Below are 19,345 nucleotides of genomic sequence, written 5' to 3' on the forward strand. Positions count from 1 at the left end.
TGGGAGTGCTCAGAGTTTTAACAAGTCTCACCTCAAGCAGATTGGATGTTTGGACTGAATACCAATATATTGTAGTTCAGCCTGTAATGATTAATAACTCATTTTACTCTCTCTGATGCAGATCTGGTACTACACAAACAACATCTTTAGTGAATCTGGGATCGATCGTGAAACAATCCCTTATGTTGCACTAAGTACTGGTGGTGTTGAGACTCTGGCTGCTGTTTTTTCTGTAAGTATGGTTATGAAAATCCATTAGCATGCTTGATATTTTAATATAATTAGATTTTATTTTCTTATACAGCCAAAAATATAAAAAGAATAGTATGTTGATTAAGTGTAATGGTTCATAATGCAATTCAAAATATTATTTCCAATTTTAACCCTAAACCAAATTGTTCTCTTGGAATATTTTTTTAAGATGCTCTTTAATTTTAGATCCACAAAAGGAACAGAAAAAGTTGGTGTGTCTTGCAGTGCTCTGTATGTGTGAAGAGGAAGAAGGCAGAAACAGCAAGGACCAAAGTATATTTAGTGGTGACTCATAAATTAGTTCACCTGGTAGAACAACCTTACCTGGCAGAGGTTTATTCACATCTCAGAGTCTTTCCTGTGCCTGCTGGGCAGCTGTGGTGCTGTTTGGAGAAGGCTCAGGCACAGCACAGCTACAGGTGTTCATTGTGGCTGGCAGGAACAGCCACCCAGGGAGGTGGAACAGTAAAGGCAGCCTGCTGGAACAAGGGAGTCCCATGTGGTGTTCAATTCTGCTGCCTCACTCTGCACAAACAGGCATCCTTTCCTAATCCATGAGCTCCAGAGCAGGTCCTTTGCTCTGCTCTGAATGTAGAGCGAGATGTCAATAGAAAAACTCATCCATGCACGGGAAAGGACTGGGGAAAAATACACTAAATGAGCAAACGAAAACTTCAAGTTTTAGTAGGTGATTTCACCATTAATTGCTAAAGGAAACACATTTATGTTTGCACTGCAATAGGTAAGAAGCAATGGGAGAAGTCTTTGGAATGGAAAGCTGCAAACAAGCTGAAAGTCCTTTCTTTGTTAGAATTTTTTCTTCATATATTCTATACCAACTGTACTTGAACAATACTGAACACAGCAGCAAACATTTTTAAATGTCAGAAGAATGGTTTTGGAAAAAGAGTCCTTTTCATTGGCAGAGTAACTGCTTGTGACCTACAAAATGTTAAACTAAATCCAGCTATCAGGTATGTTTTCTTGTAGTCTAGCACACAAGTACTCTACAGGGTCACAAACAACCTTCTGATGTTTGTGAATTTCCACAAATTTGTTTTTAGTTTTCTTTTTTTTTTTTTTTTATTAAAGAGACTTTTATTTTATGATTCATTTTAATAGGTAGAAATAGAGAAATATGAAAGTGCCTACCTCTTACAGTTTCTTTGTGATACTGCACACAGGGTTCTTTGTTTAAGATATATAGAAAAATAATAATGATAATTCTACCACTGATTTAGGTGAAGAATACACCTCTTTTATGTGAAAACAGATGATAATTACATGGAGATGATTCCATGATATTAAAGCCATTCTATAAATAGGGTCTCTTATTTTTCAATTTCTTCTCTGCTGTCAGTTTGTGGGGCTTGTTCAGAGCACACTCTTCATACATAATGAGGTGGATGGGTGTGCTTTGGCTCCTGGTATGTGTTTTAACTTTCTGTACTCAACAGGAGGTTTTCTTAATTATTTTTCTGTTAATGCTACCTGCTGTGCCTCTGGAAATGCTGATGTTCCAATACACCTGTTCCCTTCCAATTTCTCAGTTCAGGACACACTGCTTTTTAGCCTTAATTTTATTTCCTTGATCTTCACAAATGTTTAATTTCTGTTGTTTAAAGGAACAACAACATGAATTTCATTTTTCAGTTGACGATTTTGCAACTTCTTTATTTGAGAATAAACTCCCATGGAGTTTTCATGCCTAGTGCTGAGTACAGGGCATTCCTCCCACTCCCAACCTCTCCCAATGTCTCCTTTCAACATTTTTTAAAAAATCTCTTTCTCAGCCTTAAATGTTAAACCAGGTGCTTGCCTTTCATACTATTCAGGGAAGAAACAGAAGAAAGCAAGAAGAGAACTCAATTTTCCTGGTATTTTTTAATATGTTGTGTTTGCTAGCAGAAACCAGATTTTACTCACAATAAATCAGTAAAGGTAATCAGTTATAGAGGTATTCTTTCTGTCCTCTTAAATGAAGTAGCTGTTGGAAATGTCCACTAGAAATCATGCACCATCTGTGATCATTATACATAAATTAGGAGGTCATGAGATTGAGCCTCAGTAAGAATACTTGGGTATTGATGATCTCCATTGATGAGACCCTCATGAATGCCAGAGGAAAATAGTGAAATAGAGAAACAAAGTAATATTTAGGAGATAAAATGCTGAAACTGTGAAAATTTTTGAAAGTCTCCCTTTAATTTATCTCTTTGGAGTAGCAGCAGCACAACAATAATAATGTTGATGTGGTTCATGAGGAAAGACAATTAATATTCCATCCTTTTCATAGCTCTGTATTGCCTCAGATCCCTTGATATGCCCACTTGTAGCATGGTTTGCCTCTTCCTTTCCAGCAAAAGCCATATAAACAAGACATTGAAAGATGAAACATTCATCATAATTTTCCTTTCATTCACATAATTTGGCTGCAGGTTCCACTTACACCAACTCTTCCTAATTTACTTCATGAAATATGTATAGCATTGCATACCTGATGCCCTGGCTTCTCTCTAGGGAGACAATATGAATTTTCTGTATATTTTTTGGTTAATGATAGAGAATTCCACCCATTGTACTTAACACAGATTTGATTTAGAGGACTGGCTAGACAATTACTTTTTAGTGGGGTGCTCATTAATTTAAGTTTGTTTCTGAAGCTTTTTATCCTCTGGAATGAAATACTGAGTAGATTTACTATTCATAGACATGTTACAGCAGTAAGTTATCTAACCTGATGCAATTCTTTGAAGCAGGGTGGAATATACCTAAATAATTCCCTGTGTTTATTTCAAGTCTGTTCTGTAACTTCCAAAGTAAGGGTATACCACAAATTTTGTTATTCTTCAGTAAGATTGATTACTGTTGCTGTTTTCTAAGTTTTAGTAATTCAGTTTAATTTTAGTTGTTGTCTTACTCTCAGTGGGCAAAGAGAACCATTTTCCAGTGCCTTTCTTTAGCACAGCAGCAGGGTGAATGGAAGGGGAGACAGAAGGAAATGTCTGAAAAGATTCCTTCCCTCCTCCATGAAGCCAGCCTAGAATAAAAGAGAATGTTATTCAAATTAAGCATCCCACATCCAATTTTGCCATCTGTGGCACCAAATTTGGTTTTCTTATAATGTTCACAGAAAGAGTCTAGATGTGGCTATATTGAGAAGACTGTGCCCTAAGTATTTCCCATGGGATGATGCATGAAGGTGTTACTAAAAGCCTGTGACAGAGACAAGCTGTGTGAAGCCTGGAATGAGTTAAAATACATTGCAGTACTAGACCACAAAAGAATGTAGGAAATCCTTTGCAGTACCACACAGAAGTCAGGGAAGCCAGCCTTCTTTAGCAAGATGATTCTAATCTGCTTTAGGATGCCATGAGAAATGGCTCTTTGACTCATTCTTTGTTTCTTTTATTGTTAATAAATCTCAGTATAGAAGGAAATATTCCCTGCTCAGGGCATGGCACATCTTAAATAAAGGGTGTTCCAGACACTTCCATAGGTTTTGTCATCTCCAACACATTTCCTTCATGGTTTCCACAGAATGATGCAAGACATCTCCACTGAAACTCTGGGTCCACTGTCAGATGAGAATGTGTTCAAGTAACAGCCAGTCTTAGCAAGTGAAAAAAATGAGGCAACAAATACCAGAATCTCGAGGGTTCCTGGGAAGTTCTGTTAGAATCTGAGTTTTAGTAAGACTTTTAATGCAGTCCCTTGTGACATTGTTCACACCAACTCAGAATCAGCCTTCACATACCCATAATTTCCAGTAGGACGTAGGCAGAGAGGGCAAGAATAGGACAAACATGGCATTTCCCCCTGTTTTTCCCCTCACCCTGACAAGCTGTTGCTCAAGGATTACCGGAATTTGAAGGTGATATCTTGGTCTGTAGCAGCCCAGATAGAGACAGCAGTAGAAAAGAGATTGGGCAAGCAGCATCTCAGATCATGGTGTTTGTCAAAGGCCAGAGGCATTTGGACATATTTTCTCTGCAGAGTGGACTGCAGAGAGAGACTGTGCTAATGCACACTGCCTTAGCCCACAAGTGATCAACAGGATTGCTTTTAGGTAAAGACATTATTCCTTTGTAATTGTTTTAATACACATGGACTTTTGAGTAGATGAGGACTGCATGTGTACTGCCTTCCAAAAGAAAAAGTTTCATCATGAAGGTCTACCTTACCAAACACCACTCCTAAGACCCAAGGTGTGAATGGGTAAAGGCTGCATTTGTGTAGTACAAATTCTTTTGTAGGATATATTCAGAAATTGGAAGTTTTAAGGATATCTCCTGCTGCTGAGGATTAAAAGCATTGGGTTTGAGTAATTCTTTTATCAATCTATTCAGGATGATCTGCATCAGGGCATTCAAATACTATAATTAGAAAATAAAGCATCAGCCACAATAAGTTGTCACAGATCAAGGTTGAGATCTAGTCTGGCTTTTATAGCATAAACTTGATAGCTCAACACTTTTAACAACTGAATCATCACTAGAAGGAGCTTTGCTTCAGAAATATCTACAGCTTACTCAAGGGACAGAATAGAAATAAGGAAATAAGTGGTTTTGTGCTGCTGAGGCAAAAGTTTCTGGCTAAGATAAGTCCTTGCATGGGCTATGTCCTGGCTGTGCTGGTCTTGGCAGGTATCGAGTATGGAGAGCATCTTTAGTGAACAGAAAATTTCACTGCCAAGTGAAGCAGATTAAGGATGCCTTACTGCAAAATACTTCAGACTGAGCTTAGAAATGCAGCAATCAATTCCATGCTTTACTGAGAGTAATCTTTAGACAGGTACCTGCAGAAGTTTATAAGATCCTTTTGTGGCTTTAATACAGATACAGGCAAATTGATGTGAGAACCTTGCAGACAGACATTTATTTAAGTCTTGTGCTTATGTGGTCAAAGTTGATCCTAGGCCTCCAAATTCCAGTTTAGGTACTTAAATACAATACCCCCTTTTTTGTTTTAAAATTAATAATTCATACAGTAGACTAATGGATATACATCAAAGTATGAATCAAAACCCCCCAGTTTATAATTCTCAGCCTGTGTTCCTCTCCTTTTCCTGGGTACAAGATACTACACATTGTGTCATAGAGTGATATAAATGAGGTTATCCATTTTAATCCTGATATTTAAAATGGAAATAACACGGTGTTAACTTGCCGTGTTAAGTCTGACTCTAGTCAGAGTCTTACTCACCCCTTTATCCAAAATACATGAGAAAGAAAGTGTGGCTATTCTTGACATTAACTTATAGAGCAAACTTCTTCACAGAGCTGAGACATCAAGAAAACCTGACAGGGTTTGCTTAGTATAATTTAGGGCCAGGATGCAAGTAGGGAATAGTATGCAATGACCTGCTATTTGGACTGCAGGACTTGCTTGCACATTCATTTTATCCAAGGAAGCTTGTCTCATCTATTTTAATGCACTCTGCTTTCATTATGTCAGCCCTGGTATCTGCAGCTGGCTCAAGTGAAAAGGTTGACATTTGCTTCTTTAACTTTATTCACAAGTGTTTCCTGACAGACAGAAGTAAGTTGTGTGAACTGTTAATGTAGTTTGTATATCAGTTGCCTTTTTATCACAAAACATTTGTGTTATGAGAATTTTGGATGCAATATTTTTTACACATTTTCAGTCATTTCAGCTGTGCTAACCATCATGGCTGGGTATAAGTTTCTACAAATGCATGTTTATGATCACACAGAAACAAGTATCAGCCTACACAGCCTGGCACATAACTCAGGTGTTATCACAGAAAACAGTTCTGATGTTCTTCTGTTGTCTGTACTTGAGCATGAACTGGATTTCTTGTTATTTCATTTACTCTACTGTACAGCATATTTTGATTTGCTATAGATCTTCAATAGGTAACAGTTACCAGTACATAGCAGTAGAGCACTCAGAACTATAAATACTTGGAAACTGGTGAATCATCTTCCACTTCTTATGAGTCATAAACATCTTAGTGGGTTTTGCAAGTGAACAAGTTTTGGATTTGTATAATCATAACTAAAAAGTGAAGTTGTTGTCTGTTTACAACCTCAAAACCAGCATTGCTTTCACCAGGAAAACTCGCTGTTAAGGAAGACCAAGTCCAAACTGTCCTTCCTTATTGGAATTTTTTTTGCTTTGAGTTTTACAAGCGAAAGATATATACCACATTTTTCCCATGTTTTGTATGAGAGGCATCTATGAACTTTTTCCCTCTAAGAGAAGCATCATCCCTGACCCTGTTTTAATACAAAACACCCAGCTGTGTAACACCAAGATGGCTTGATCATGACCATCAATCCAGCATTGAAAAAAATAAGAGAAATTACACAGCATGTCAAATTACATGTGCAACATTTGTTGCTGAACATATAATCAATCCACTCCAAATTACATGTGAAATATCTGTTGCAGAAGTTTCTTGCAGAAATTGCAGAAGATGGGTCTTATAGACCTATCAAATAATTTTTTAGCCCTCAAAGCCATTAATGTTTCAGTTCAGTGTCTGTGTGGTCATGTGTGTTTGCAAGATGGATTTATTAATCATAATGGGAAATAGCTACCATATTGTAGAGGTTCTGACAGTGAAGCAGTTGCAGTTTTGAAACATTTGGACCTCATAAGGTCCTACTAATATCAGTGCAGGTCTTTTTAAAATTCCATAATTCTGTTATGGAAGTGGTGCAAATTGGCCAAATTAATATATTTCAACATTTAAAGAAATAAAGAATGAAAAATCTTGCCACAGAGCTGTTTTCGGTGACCTGCAGCACCACAGAGTGTATCTCTGGTGAGGAAGTTCAGCTCAGGGTGCAACATCAACATGAGCTTAGGACAGACAAGCCTGCCCTAAAATCCACTGATGAGCTCCAGACTGAGGGAGAAGCACTTGCCTCTCAAGGCATTTCATCTGTGGGTGTCTCTGTACTTTGCTTTTTAACACATTTCTTTTAGTTGCTGGCAGTGGAGTGATGTGTGTTGTTTCCCAGAATTAAGGGTATTACTCCAGATTTCATTTTAGTTGCCCATTTTATTTTTTTCCTCAAAGGATGTGCAGAAGATGGCATTCAGTCACCAGTCAATAATGATATGGCAAAGAGTTTTGTGATTCTGACTTCAACTTATTTGAAGTGGTACATTTTAATCTTCATAAAATCCTCTTATTTTTCTTATAAGAAACCCAAGTGTAATTAGTAATTTTAGTAGTTACCAGTATGAAAAGTACATCAGCTGTTATGAGAAAATATGTATTAGCCTATTTTAATGAGTCAGACTAGCAGAGTTTCAAGTCACAACTTTTCAAGAAATTTTTCATTGTGTTTTTCTCTAGAAGATAAGTATTTAGATTTTGTGGTTTATATTCAGATGTTAAATATAAATTGAAAATGGGTGTTAAAATCACTTCTCTGAGCAAAATTTTCTGCTGCATTGATGTCTTTTGCTTGGATATTCTAATTACTCTAATTATCCAAAATGAAAACTAAATGCTTATTCTATATTTGAGAATGAAAGAAAGGAATTAATTTTTTTTTGTTTAATTAAGAAGTAATTTATGCTAAAAATATTTAAATCTCAAATTTTAAATGTCTTAGGCTTAAATTCAGAGAGTTGTTGAAATTAGGAAACAGTCAAAATGTAAAAGCAAGAGACTATAATTCACTTCCACACAGTGGTATTTAAAAATTATGTATTTTAAGAACATTGTTGTAGAAATTTAGTGCATATTTTTAAGCCATTCAAACAATGAACAATTTTTTCAGTGGTCTTAGATAAGGATGCCATACTGACTTGTTCTTTCAGACATGTTAAATGTTGTAAATATAGCTGTGAGCACAATTATGACTGTCATAGCTTATGAACAGTGTAAAATCAATTCATGGTTGAGTTTTGATCTTCATATTTAATAGGAGAACATATTTCATGATCCAAGTTTTTCAGTATTTTCTCAAGAAGGTCAAATGCCACCTTTTGTTTTCCAGGGCTTGGTTATTGAGCGGCTTGGGCGCAGGCCTCTCCTCCTTGGAGGTTTTGGGCTGATGATCGTCTTCTTTGCAGTGCTCACTGTCTCCCTGACCTTACAGGTAACACCAGGGGCACTGTAGATTTTTACTCTCTCATTTACCTATTTTAAACGTGCTTGATACTGGTCTGTCTCGACATTCCTGCACAAGCCAATCCTTTTAATCAGCTTGGCATGAAGAGGGAAAGGTCTCTTATACTAATTTATGAATCTGTTTGCTCCAAAGCTTTTGCATTAAAAAAGCTATAGGAACTTTCTCACATTCTCACATTCAGACTCCTTAACTCAAAGATTTATGCATATGATGAACCATTATGAAGACAGTTTTACCCATAGCTGAATAAACAGTTTACCCATATTCTGTGGGTGTATCTTTGTTTGTAATTCACTCTCTCTGAGATTTCTTTCATGCTTTATATGTCATTCTTATTTTACATTTGGAATTTTTTTAGTGAAAAAAATCCACATTTGATGTTTCTTTCAAGTTACTTTTCTGGGATTTGTATAGGCAATATAAAAACTTATCCTTTGGAGAACATTTGGCCTTAGAAGAAAGATGGGAATAGACTTTTTAGCAGGGCTTTTTGCGATAGGACAAGGGGCAATAATTTTAAACTGAACCAGGGTCAATTTAGATTCGAGATAAGGAAGAAGCGTTTTGCAATAAGGGTGGTAAAGTGTTGGAACAGGTTGTCCAGAGAAATGGTTGATGCCCCATCTCTGGACACATTCATGGCTAGGTTGGACAGGCCCTGAACAAACTGATTTGGTTGAAGATGTCTCTGCTTGTTGCAGGGGAATTGGAACTAGATGAGCTTTAAAGGTCTCTTTCAATCAATGATGATATGGTTTTAAGTTATCAGATGTTATTAGTACTCAATTCCCCAGACGTTTCAAATTATCATATTTTATTTATTAAACCAGTTTAAACTCAGGCCCTGTATATTTTTTTCTTGTTTAGCTTCCATCTATGTAATAATGTGGTTTGTTTATGCTCCTGAGGACTTTAGAGAACTAAAACTGACATTTGCAATGGCATGGGTTTGGGTGGTGTTCCATCAAAATGTTTTCCTGCTGGTTTTGATTCCTGTGGCACCATTAATCTGACTTCCAGATCTTGTTTCTTTTTTGAAGGGAGTCAGTAGGTCAGGTTTGTGGCAGGTCTGTGCCACACCACTGCAGTTTTATTTGATTTACCTGTATGTACATCACAATAAAGCTTTACTTCACACTCCTGTCAGGACAGCTGTAAGACAGCTCTCCTCCTGAAGAGAGATGCTATTGCATATTTTGTATGCTGAGTGAAAAATTCCCTTCCAGATCTTTTAAAGCCAAGTTGGAGGTGTGAGGACTTTCAGCTATTTAAAATCCCTGAAGTCTGAATGCCTTTCAGTTTTGCCTCCTTTCAAAAGGGTCTCAACCTGTGAAGGATTATAGATTTGCTTTGAAAAAAGGATCACTGTACGAATAGTTCTAATCTCAGAGAAATTTATATCTACTCCATATTTACACCTTCTCTTTCTCAGAGATCTTGGATTTGCTTCCAGACAAGAACCCTAGATTGTGTAATTTTGATAGATCTGCAACCCTTTTGGTTAATGTTAACGTCCAGGAGACCATGGTTTCCATATAACTAAGGAATTAACCCAGACTAGAAGAGGAAAAACATCAGGAAATGGGGGCCTTTCCTTAACACTGAAAAAATAATTACTTTCTTTAGCAAGGATATTTTTAGAGTGCTGTTCAAGGTGGTGATAGTACACTTGCATGTATCTTAACAAACTTTTCAAAAATAGCAAAATTCTAATAAAATATCATTCACATTTTGCTGCACTAAAACTCCACCTGTTGAAAAGAGAAAGAAATGGGTATCCATGTTTTTTCCTCATCTATTAGAATTGGAATCAAACATTCACATACATGATTAAGAAGCAGTGTCCTGCAAGCTCCACAGGAATTGCTCTTCATATTTCAAGTTCCTGATATTTAGAGGTCTCAGTAGAGAAAAATCTACTTAGAAATAGAGGAAAGATAGCATATGTGGCCTTCCTTGTCTGCAAAATCAGATTATAGCAGAAAAGCCCTGGACTGTGGCTTTCCGACGCTTTGCCAAGGTTCAGATCCTGATTGTCCAAACAAATGTCAGCCATAGTTTTCAGCCAAGCCTTTGACTGGTGAGCTGTGAAGCTCTATTGGCCATCCTAGATGCTCTTTTAAAACATGACTGAAATACCTGAGGTGGATGGAGGTGCTGAAGTGTTCAGTGCCCCAGGTTGAGGTTTAACACAAGAAGCTGTGATTTTTTTTGGAGTTCTGACTGTGGTACATTGCTTGTCTAGTGTTTCTCTACAGGGATTTCACGGAGACCAAGGCCTCTAGACACAAATCATCTAATAAGGTCCTACAGAAATGCTGGGATTTTCTAAAATAACCCCAGACTAAATTCTGAAATAAATCAAGAATCATGGAAAACACTATCTGTTATCTGCAAGTTTTTAAAAATATTTGTGATATGTACAATATATCTAAAATGAATGTCTTTTATCCACCCAGAACACTGTGTATTGGCTTCCTTACCTCAGTATATTTTGTATCCTTGCAATCATTGCATCGTTCTGCATTGGACCAGGTATGTCTATACCTATTTTTTCATGTTTCTTTGTACATCTGAGGACAGGTATTTTTGCACTGGCATTATGCTAGTAAATCAGTTGTATACAGAACCTCACTTTGGCAATAAACCAGAAAGTAAGACTTTTGTTCCCTTGAGGTTTTGGAGGTTTTTTTTAATGCATTATTTATTGCCTCTTTTTCTTTGTAAGGAGTTTGACATTAAACATTAATCCACTGTTTATACATCTTCACCACTGAAGTGGTCTAATTGATTGATTGTGGTTTATTTGGGGAAGAGTTGCTGATGTTTGATGTGACTCTAATGAAATACTGCTGTAATTCCATCGATCCTCTTTTGAAAAGCTGAGAAAAAAATATGCTGCTTTAGAGAAAAATGGGGGGAAGACCAAGATATTTCTTTTACCCTTGCTTCTGGGAAAAGAGTTTGTCAATAATTTCTGTGCAAAATACTGTGAAAATACTGGGAAAAAATAGCAAACCCTTTGTCCTTCTGTAAGGACAAATCTCAGGTTCAGCTAAGTCCACTGTTGTGCTGACATGTGCTTCCTAGACTGAGATCTGGGGGGTGGGTGTTAAAGAATTCTGTGGAATATAACTTTTCTTGAATTTTAAATGCCTTAGGAATGTCAAATGTTGACTTGAAACTTCTTTTTTCTTTAAAACTTCTGGTGTTTTATGTGGCTCAGAGGGTTTAAGTGCAGCTACTTGCAGTATTACCATTGTTTTTTTTTTAATCTTGGTTGAAACAAACTGACTTTTTTCCCTATTACAGATATGTTCCACCAGTTTTTAGAACTTGCAAATCAATGTGTTCTTAAATGTTATATTTCCAGCATATTAAGATTAACCCTCTGCTTTTCTTCTTCGCCTTACCATTCTTCAAAATGGGTTCTAGAGTTCTTCATTTAGGTTCTTTCTCTTCACTGATGTTATTCCTGATTTGTGTTGCACTTCACAATCTCTTTGGAACAAAGTGTCTGCAGATGCATCCAGGACAAACAGCTATTGTTAGAAATTGCTTGCTTGCTTTCTACAGAAATTCATTAAAATTAAAGCTTCTATTGTGTTTTTAATTGTGCTCAGTGCTGTTAAAGCCAAAGAACATTAACAGTGTACCAGAAGCTACCTAGTTAGCTTCTCCACCTTCCCTCTGTGTGTTCAAACATTTGTCATATCTGACAATAAAGGGAATATCTGGGTAGCACTTAACACTGAATTGCTTTTAATGAAAATCTTGGTAATTGACTCTTCAGCTGTTGAGAAGAAGCCATGAAGAGTCATATTCTGATATCTCTGCAAATCAATAGCAATATTTTAGCTGACTTTGATGGGGCCTGATTTATCTTCAATGAAACTTCTCTGTTCTCCTTAGAGGACCTTAACAGATCTGAATTACTTTACTGCCTTTTAGCTGGGCAGCTTCCATTATTAGCAATGTTTTGAGATGATTGAATAAGAAGAGAGCATATATTTTTTTTTTTTCTGAACAAAGAAATTATTACCAAGAAGTCCACTTTGCATCCACTGCTTTTTGTACCACAAGGCACAACTCGACAATTCAGTGCAATTACTGTGTCAAGTTTTGTCCCCCTTTCCTTGTATGGGAAAGACATCAATAGCCTGTGACAAGTCCATTGGAGAGTCACCATGTCAGTGTCAGGAGACCTGTGAGAAGGGACTTGGTGAGCTGGACTTGTCCAGCCTGAGAAGAGACAGCTTTGGGGACCTAAGAGCAGTGCCACTACCTGTGAGAAGGATGTTGCAATGGCAGAGCCACTCTCCTGTTGGTGAGGTGCTTAAGAGGCAGAATGAAAGTGTAAAAACAAGAAAGATGCAGAGAGACTGCAGGGAAAAGCTTTTTGATTCTAGGCAGTCAAGCAGGCTACCAAGGATACTGAGTCCTTAATTACTACACAAAGATCAAAACTGAATGGTTGGTACTTCTCTATTTCTCCATTGCAGTGGTTGTAGGGAAGTGTTCAGAGCAAAATACAAACAGGGCTAATAGGTGAGATATTTTTAGAGAACCAATGCACATTTTTTTTCCAGCTTAGGGCCTTTCTGAGGCATAGCTTCTAACACTTTCATAGTCTCCCATGGATTTGTTAAATCTCTGTCTGAAACAGCAGAATTTTAGTATTCTTTGGCAAAGGAAACCACATGTCTACCACCTTTCATGCATGCATCCTTTGTTAGTTTTTGTGTGATACCCTCTAGGTCTTGCAGAAACAGAGCAACTGATCCTCTTCCTCCTTTTCAACATTCTTGTGATCTTGTAAATTTTACCTTATCAACACAGGTTTTTCTGGAATGAACAGCTATTTCTTATTGCCACCATTTCTCAGCAATATTTTATGACATCCCTTTAGCAGGAAAATTTCACACTTTGGTGGTCTTTTGTAGCACTCTGATGCTTTAATGAGACAAGACTGAAGTCAAGAATAACTTTCCCACCTTTCTGGTAGTAAAAAGGGATTTTCCCTATGAAAATTAAGATATATTCTTTTTTATAAATCTGCATATTTTTTATACTTCTAGCCTTTTGTAGAAGTCTTGCCATTCATTTGTAGTGCTTAAACAGGGACAATTGTCAACTAATCCTCAGTATCTTAATTCCTCCTGCAGTTACACCACAAAAACAATTTGTAATGATTCCATAGGTACAAATCTTAAGCTAGGAAGAATTTGCTGTATGTTCATTGAGCTATTGGTACTTGGAAAAATTATCCCATGTAAAGATAACAAATAACATGAGGAATTGAGTTTACAGAAATACTGCTTTAACTTTTTAGAGCATAAAATTGTCTTAAAATGTACAATATTTTCTCTCTTGTTAGAACATCTAATACCTTCTTGATAGCTTAGATGCTGTGTAAACCATTTTCTGATCGCATATGCATGAGTCCCATCTGCTCCTTTACTGTGAGGATCAGCTGTTACTATAAATTGTGGAGGGTGTTCATTGGTTTAATTTTTCCGAAATCAGCTTTTCAGCTTGCAGGTATTTTTGAGGACTGAAACAGTAATGCTAGCAACAGGTATGTTCAGGCATGTGTGTGGTTTGGTACTTCATCATTTTTTGTCAAAAGACAAACATCAGAAACTTTCACTTTCTCAAAATTAAAGGGGCCTTTATGCTTGATGGAGTTAATGTGTGATCTGAGAGAAAATTATTTATTATTCTATAGATTAGGGAGCCATGTTGTCCCAGACAGTTGCTTCATTGTGCCTATTTGGTTATTTGCTGGACCTGAAATAAATATAGGATACATTTCAAAGAATTGTTTCAAAGAATAGGATACAAATGAAGAATTGTCATCCAGCAAAAAGTAAATAGAAGAAACTGAGGGAATTGCAGCTGAGAAAACAAATCAAAGGAAAATGTAAAAGAACATTTTCAGGATCTGCAGAGAGCATTTGTGCTGTTCAGGTTGTGCATCATGGGCAAACACATTGATTTGTAATGCCTTTACAGAATGGGTAAATAATGTGCAGTTTTTTTGAAATTTGGATAGTGATAGACAGGTTTAGGTACGTGTGAAATGTCTTCCTTCTTTAACTTTGCCTTAGTTAATATTTAAAAAAAAAGGAAAACTAAGATTTATTCCCACTTTCTCAGTTAAACCTATGTGGATGCCTCTTCATGGACTGAGCACTCATGTTCAACTGTGCCTGCAGAATCAATTTCTTTAAGGAAAGATGGTCTAAAGTCTGACTTAAACAGAAAAAAGAAAAGGTTCTGATTATTTTTAGCTATTTTCTTGAACTCTCCATTCACCCATTGTACCTTTACAACAGTCGCTGGACCAGCAAGAGATTTTTGATTTTTCAGAGAAAATTGAAAAATTGTTCATTGTAGTTTTAGAAAACCTGCTGCAGATTGTTCCCTTTTATCCACCAGCCAAATTTTTTTAAAAAGAACTGAACACCCAAAAACTGACACAGAATGTATTCCATTCAGTTTCCTGATTTGTCTGCAGGGATCTTGACCCAATTTGTCAGTGAGTCTGTCATGCATTTTCGGATGAGGGGCTTGCAGGTTTTGGTTTTTCCAACTCACATAAAACAATTATATGTTCATCCTCTGAACCAAATAATGGCTTTTCTGCCACCTGTCAAGATGTGTCAGATGGTGGAGCATGTGGAGAAAAAACCTGATCATCTGATTAATTGGAAATTACAGAAACATTGGCATGAATTCCAGATAACCTTCCTAGTGAAAATAAGTGTAACAAAGAGAGTCAAGACCTGGAGAGCTTGGAAACCTGTCATAAAGCATTTCCATGCATTATCTTTGTATGAAGTAGTTTCTTGGTATTTCTTCCTTAGAAGCATATTCTGTTTAAGTGTAACACCTTTCCATCCAGTTTTGATAAGTGGAGAAGGCACTGCTGCAGCAAAGGGACAGGAAACATGGAATATCTCATGGCGGCTCAGGTTAGGCATAATGCCTGTCTTTAACTAAACAGAAGGATGGGAGGAGGTGGGAGGAGGTGTATTGTTTTGATAAAATACCTAGCTTTGAAACAATCTTCTTTTACCATTTTCTATCAGAAACTGAATAAGTATTGTTGCTTTCAAATCTTTGCAAATTTGCTGGCTCTGGAAACATGGTGCACTGAAGCACTGGAGTTATTTTACCACTGGAAATAAGCAGAAATGACCCCAGACCCCAGATCTTACTTGTAGCAGTAAGATCTGTAGAAAGTGTTTGTGTAGCAAAAGTGTGCTGCCCACCCTTTGACCACTGTAACTGGGAGGGAGATCAGCCACGTGTGTTCACAGGAAAGCACATGGCAATGCTCCTTCTTCCAAAGAGTTCCTTGGAGTCTTTGTAAAGAAAAGAAAACAAACAGGAACACTCATGGAAGCTCCAAAAATTGGAGGAGTTGATTTTATATCAATTACCTGATCATGATAACTCAAGCCATTTTTGTGCCAGAAATCTGTGTTATTTTGGTGGCATTCCAAGTTTGAGATTAGTGATTTTGTGGAAATCTTTTGCATTTTGCCCATTTCTAAGAATTGGGCATATATGCCTGCATGACCTGCAGAAAAAAAGAGGCTTAGAAACTCAGAACAGGGTGAGGATTTAAGGGTGTCTGAAAAATACCAGTTAGCTAGGGAAAAATATAATATCTCTAAGTATCACATGGAAGACTTCCACATAGCTGATTATATTTTATCTAAGTAATTTGAAAAATTGTTTAATATGAACACTCTGTATGCACATTCTTTTACATGTTTTCTTAAAGACCTAATACATCATATTGTCATGCATTGTTTCACTGTATTGTAATGTGAAAAATGCTCATTGTGTTGTCAGGCATCATGTCATCGTTTTTGAGATGACTTAGAGCTGAATGTTGGAGCATAAAACTGCTCAGGCAGCAGTTAGCAAAGAAGGGCTGCAAAGGTGAAGAAAATAGATTTATATTTGAAAAGATCAAGAATAACTTCATAGTATCTCACAGAGAAGGCTGAGAATTAAATAGTGCCTGAAATAACTGAGAATTGTATTTGAATCAGATGATCTAATATGATCCTGGATTCCTTTATCTTCTATTCTTTTGTTCTTTTTTTATCTCTAAGTGAGATGCTCAGTCCTCTGTATACAGTCATACCTTGTTTCTACCTGTTTAAAGCCCCTGGTATCTGCAAAGATGCACATGTGGCCAGAGGGATTTTCTAGTGGGTCACTGCAACAAAATGCAGCCCCTGACTTCATTTATGTCAATAGCTGCTATTTTTGAATCCGTGGCACTAGAGAGAAGAAAGCAGGAGTGTCTTGCTAAGTCATACACAGTGGCTTCAGGCATTTTGGCTTTACAGTCTTATGTAATGTCTTAGAAGTAGTTATTCTGGTCTTGAATCCTGTAAGTATTTCTGTGGACAAGTAGCATTTCCCCACACAAGTCCTGCTGTGTTCAGTGTAGCACAGATAAGGCTGAATTTAGTGTGATCAAACATGAGTCTGTGATTTTACTTAATTTCCCGCTTTTAAAATAAGTTTCTATTTAGTATGCATAAGGATGGCAAAATCAGATCAGTGGTATGTTTCCAGTCACACTGAGATTACAGGAAAGAGAAACCAGTAAAATTCAAACTCAGATGAATTTGAAAAAAATAGTAATTTTATGGTAGCAAGATCTTCATTTTTCAATTGTTACTTTTTATAGTAATTGCATTTTCAAACACAACTGAGAAATATCAATGAACCAGGCCACTCCAGAAAAATGCTTCATTTATGCTTGTCTCTTTTTGAGAGTTTTATATTTGTCATGACTTATGGAAGGTGAGTGAAGTCTTCCCTAGCACAGCTGAATACAATGAATACAACTGAATAGCATTTTAAATTGACATTGCAAGGTAAAGAAAAGAAAACTCAGAGGAAATCATTGTTGTATGCCCTGAGGCATATCAGAGATACTTTGGTATTTAAAGTTTAAATCAGTCCATGCTCTTACTCTGAATGCCAGTGTGCAGCTGTATTGACAGCAGAGCTGTTGTCCTGAAAGGGTCACTTTGAAAGTCACGAGGTTTGTTCAGCCTGAAATGTCATGAGTGAAAAAGATAAAAATCAGCTTTTTAGATATGAAACAACCAAAGATGTCATAGCACACATGTAGACATAAAAGTACTGCAATGAAAGGCAGCATCAGTATTATTGCCTGAAATAGGCATTTACAGAAGCTTTGTGTGATGTTTTAGCTTGTCCGCTTACAGTGGGATGTAAGAACTTCTAATACACATGGCCTCCCACAGAGGCATTATGCCAGTCCACTTTAAGAAAGACTTTGAGCTTGCTTGAGTGCAAAAAACCCACTCTCTGTACCAGAAAAGTGTATGCAGTAAAAAAGAAACAAATAAAGCCATGTTGTTTTTATATTTAGTTAAAAAGTTGTAGATTTGAAAGGTTAGGTTAATTTTCTTTTTTTTTTTTTTTTAATTCTATAAACTAGAAGCACTTCCAGTCTTCCCAGAGATAGCCATTCTTTGATAATTCCAGGTAGCTCCAGCATTGGATATAGAGGGTATTTGTGCAGAAATATTCCCAAGTATTTAGGAAAAGGCTTGGTTTGTTGATAGTTGTAAGGCTTTTGTGGGCACAACAGCAAAATTAAAATATACTGCATAAATATTAGTTAAATACTCCAAGTGTGAGTTATGGTTCTGTTCAGAAATTTGTAATAACCTGTGGACAGTACATACCAGTCCCAACTGAAGACTTTCTGAGCCCCTGGCCCCATTCCCTTGCTCTCGAGTGCCATCCATCCAAAGTAGGTGTCCTTGGGCTTGGTGTTTTGCCCTCCCAGCTGCAGCCATCACAGCCTGCCCTGCCAATGCCTTTTAACAGCTGTGGCTGTGCAGCACAGCCACGAGAGGTTCACTTTCCTTCCCTTCTCTGCTTGTCTCCAGCAATGGAAAAGCTCCTGCTATCCCTGGGGGCAGGAATATTAACTACTTCTACCAAGTCAAGTAGTTGAGAATTTATCTTTTTATTACCTTTGAGTGAACAAACTGATTTTTTTCGACTGTTAAGAAATAAGACTAGAGTTGCTTTCAATATTCATTGATTTTTTATTGGGGGCGAAGATAACATGACCCTTGAATATATTAAATGCAGTGTCATTCAACATATATTTTGGGATTAATACCGTTTTACGTTTTGTTTGAATTCTTCTCTCTTAAAGAGCAGCAAAGAGAAAATGTGTAGCTTTTAACAGTTCTGCAGCAAAAGTGATTAAAATTCTTCATAATTAGTGGCAGTTCTAAAGAAAAATGAACCCTTAGTATTTGAAAGGTAATTGTATCTGTTGAATAAAGGAATTGCTGGAGGTGACACCTGGAGTTCTCAGCAGCAGGAAAACTTATGAACTTTATCCTGCTAACAATAGATTAAAAAAATTATCTTAATTGAAGCTTTCAAAATGTGAATGCTTTGACACTTGACAGCACTCCTCCTACCTGAACTAGCAGCTTTTCCTGAATGATCATTAATTAGTTACTGATGGCTCACAACTCCAACCCTGAAGAAATTTACTGGTGCAAAAATGCACTCATGTGTTTTAGAGGTCCATGTAACTATGAAATAAAACATTTATTCAAAAGCTGTGTAAGTGACCTAGGTACATTATTCAGATTAATAGGGATTTGATATGGAAAGCATAGTAAAAAAAAGTTTCGCAGAATTCATAGTTTTTTTCTGTGAGTTCGTATAGAATGGTTATACTTGCAACATAGATATAGATATATAAATATATAGAACAGTAGATGTAGAATTAATGAATGTAAGGCAATTAAAATATTTTATTTCCCTTATTCCCAGGCACAATGCACAGCAAAGAAAAGTTTTCTGTTCATCTCATCTATTTCTGACTAATCTCCATGGCTAAGATCTAAATACAAAAGTTTATTATTTTGATATTGCAATGC

At 36.7% G+C, this 19,345-nt stretch overlaps 1 protein-coding gene across 1 annotated transcript in view; it reads left to right on the top strand.

Moving 5' to 3' along the window:
• The window catches only part of SLC2A9 (solute carrier family 2 member 9), a gene marked incomplete at its 5' end in the record, with an annotated part of 47,694 nt that overhangs the window by 11,570 nt on the left and 16,779 nt on the right, over nucleotides 1-19,345 (top strand). The window contains 3 exons of the mRNA XM_005428063.1: nucleotides 122-232; nucleotides 8,235-8,336; nucleotides 10,829-10,904. Coding sequence (XP_005428120.1) covers nucleotides 122-232; nucleotides 8,235-8,336; nucleotides 10,829-10,904 — 289 coding nt within the window. The remainder of the gene's footprint in view (nucleotides 1-121; nucleotides 233-8,234; nucleotides 8,337-10,828; nucleotides 10,905-19,345) is intronic.

The sequence above is a fragment of the Geospiza fortis genome, unplaced genomic scaffold, assembly GCF_000277835.1.
Source record: "Geospiza fortis unplaced genomic scaffold, GeoFor_1.0 scaffold666, whole genome shotgun sequence".
In the NCBI taxonomy this organism is placed as follows: domain Eukaryota; kingdom Metazoa; phylum Chordata; class Aves; order Passeriformes; family Thraupidae; genus Geospiza; species Geospiza fortis.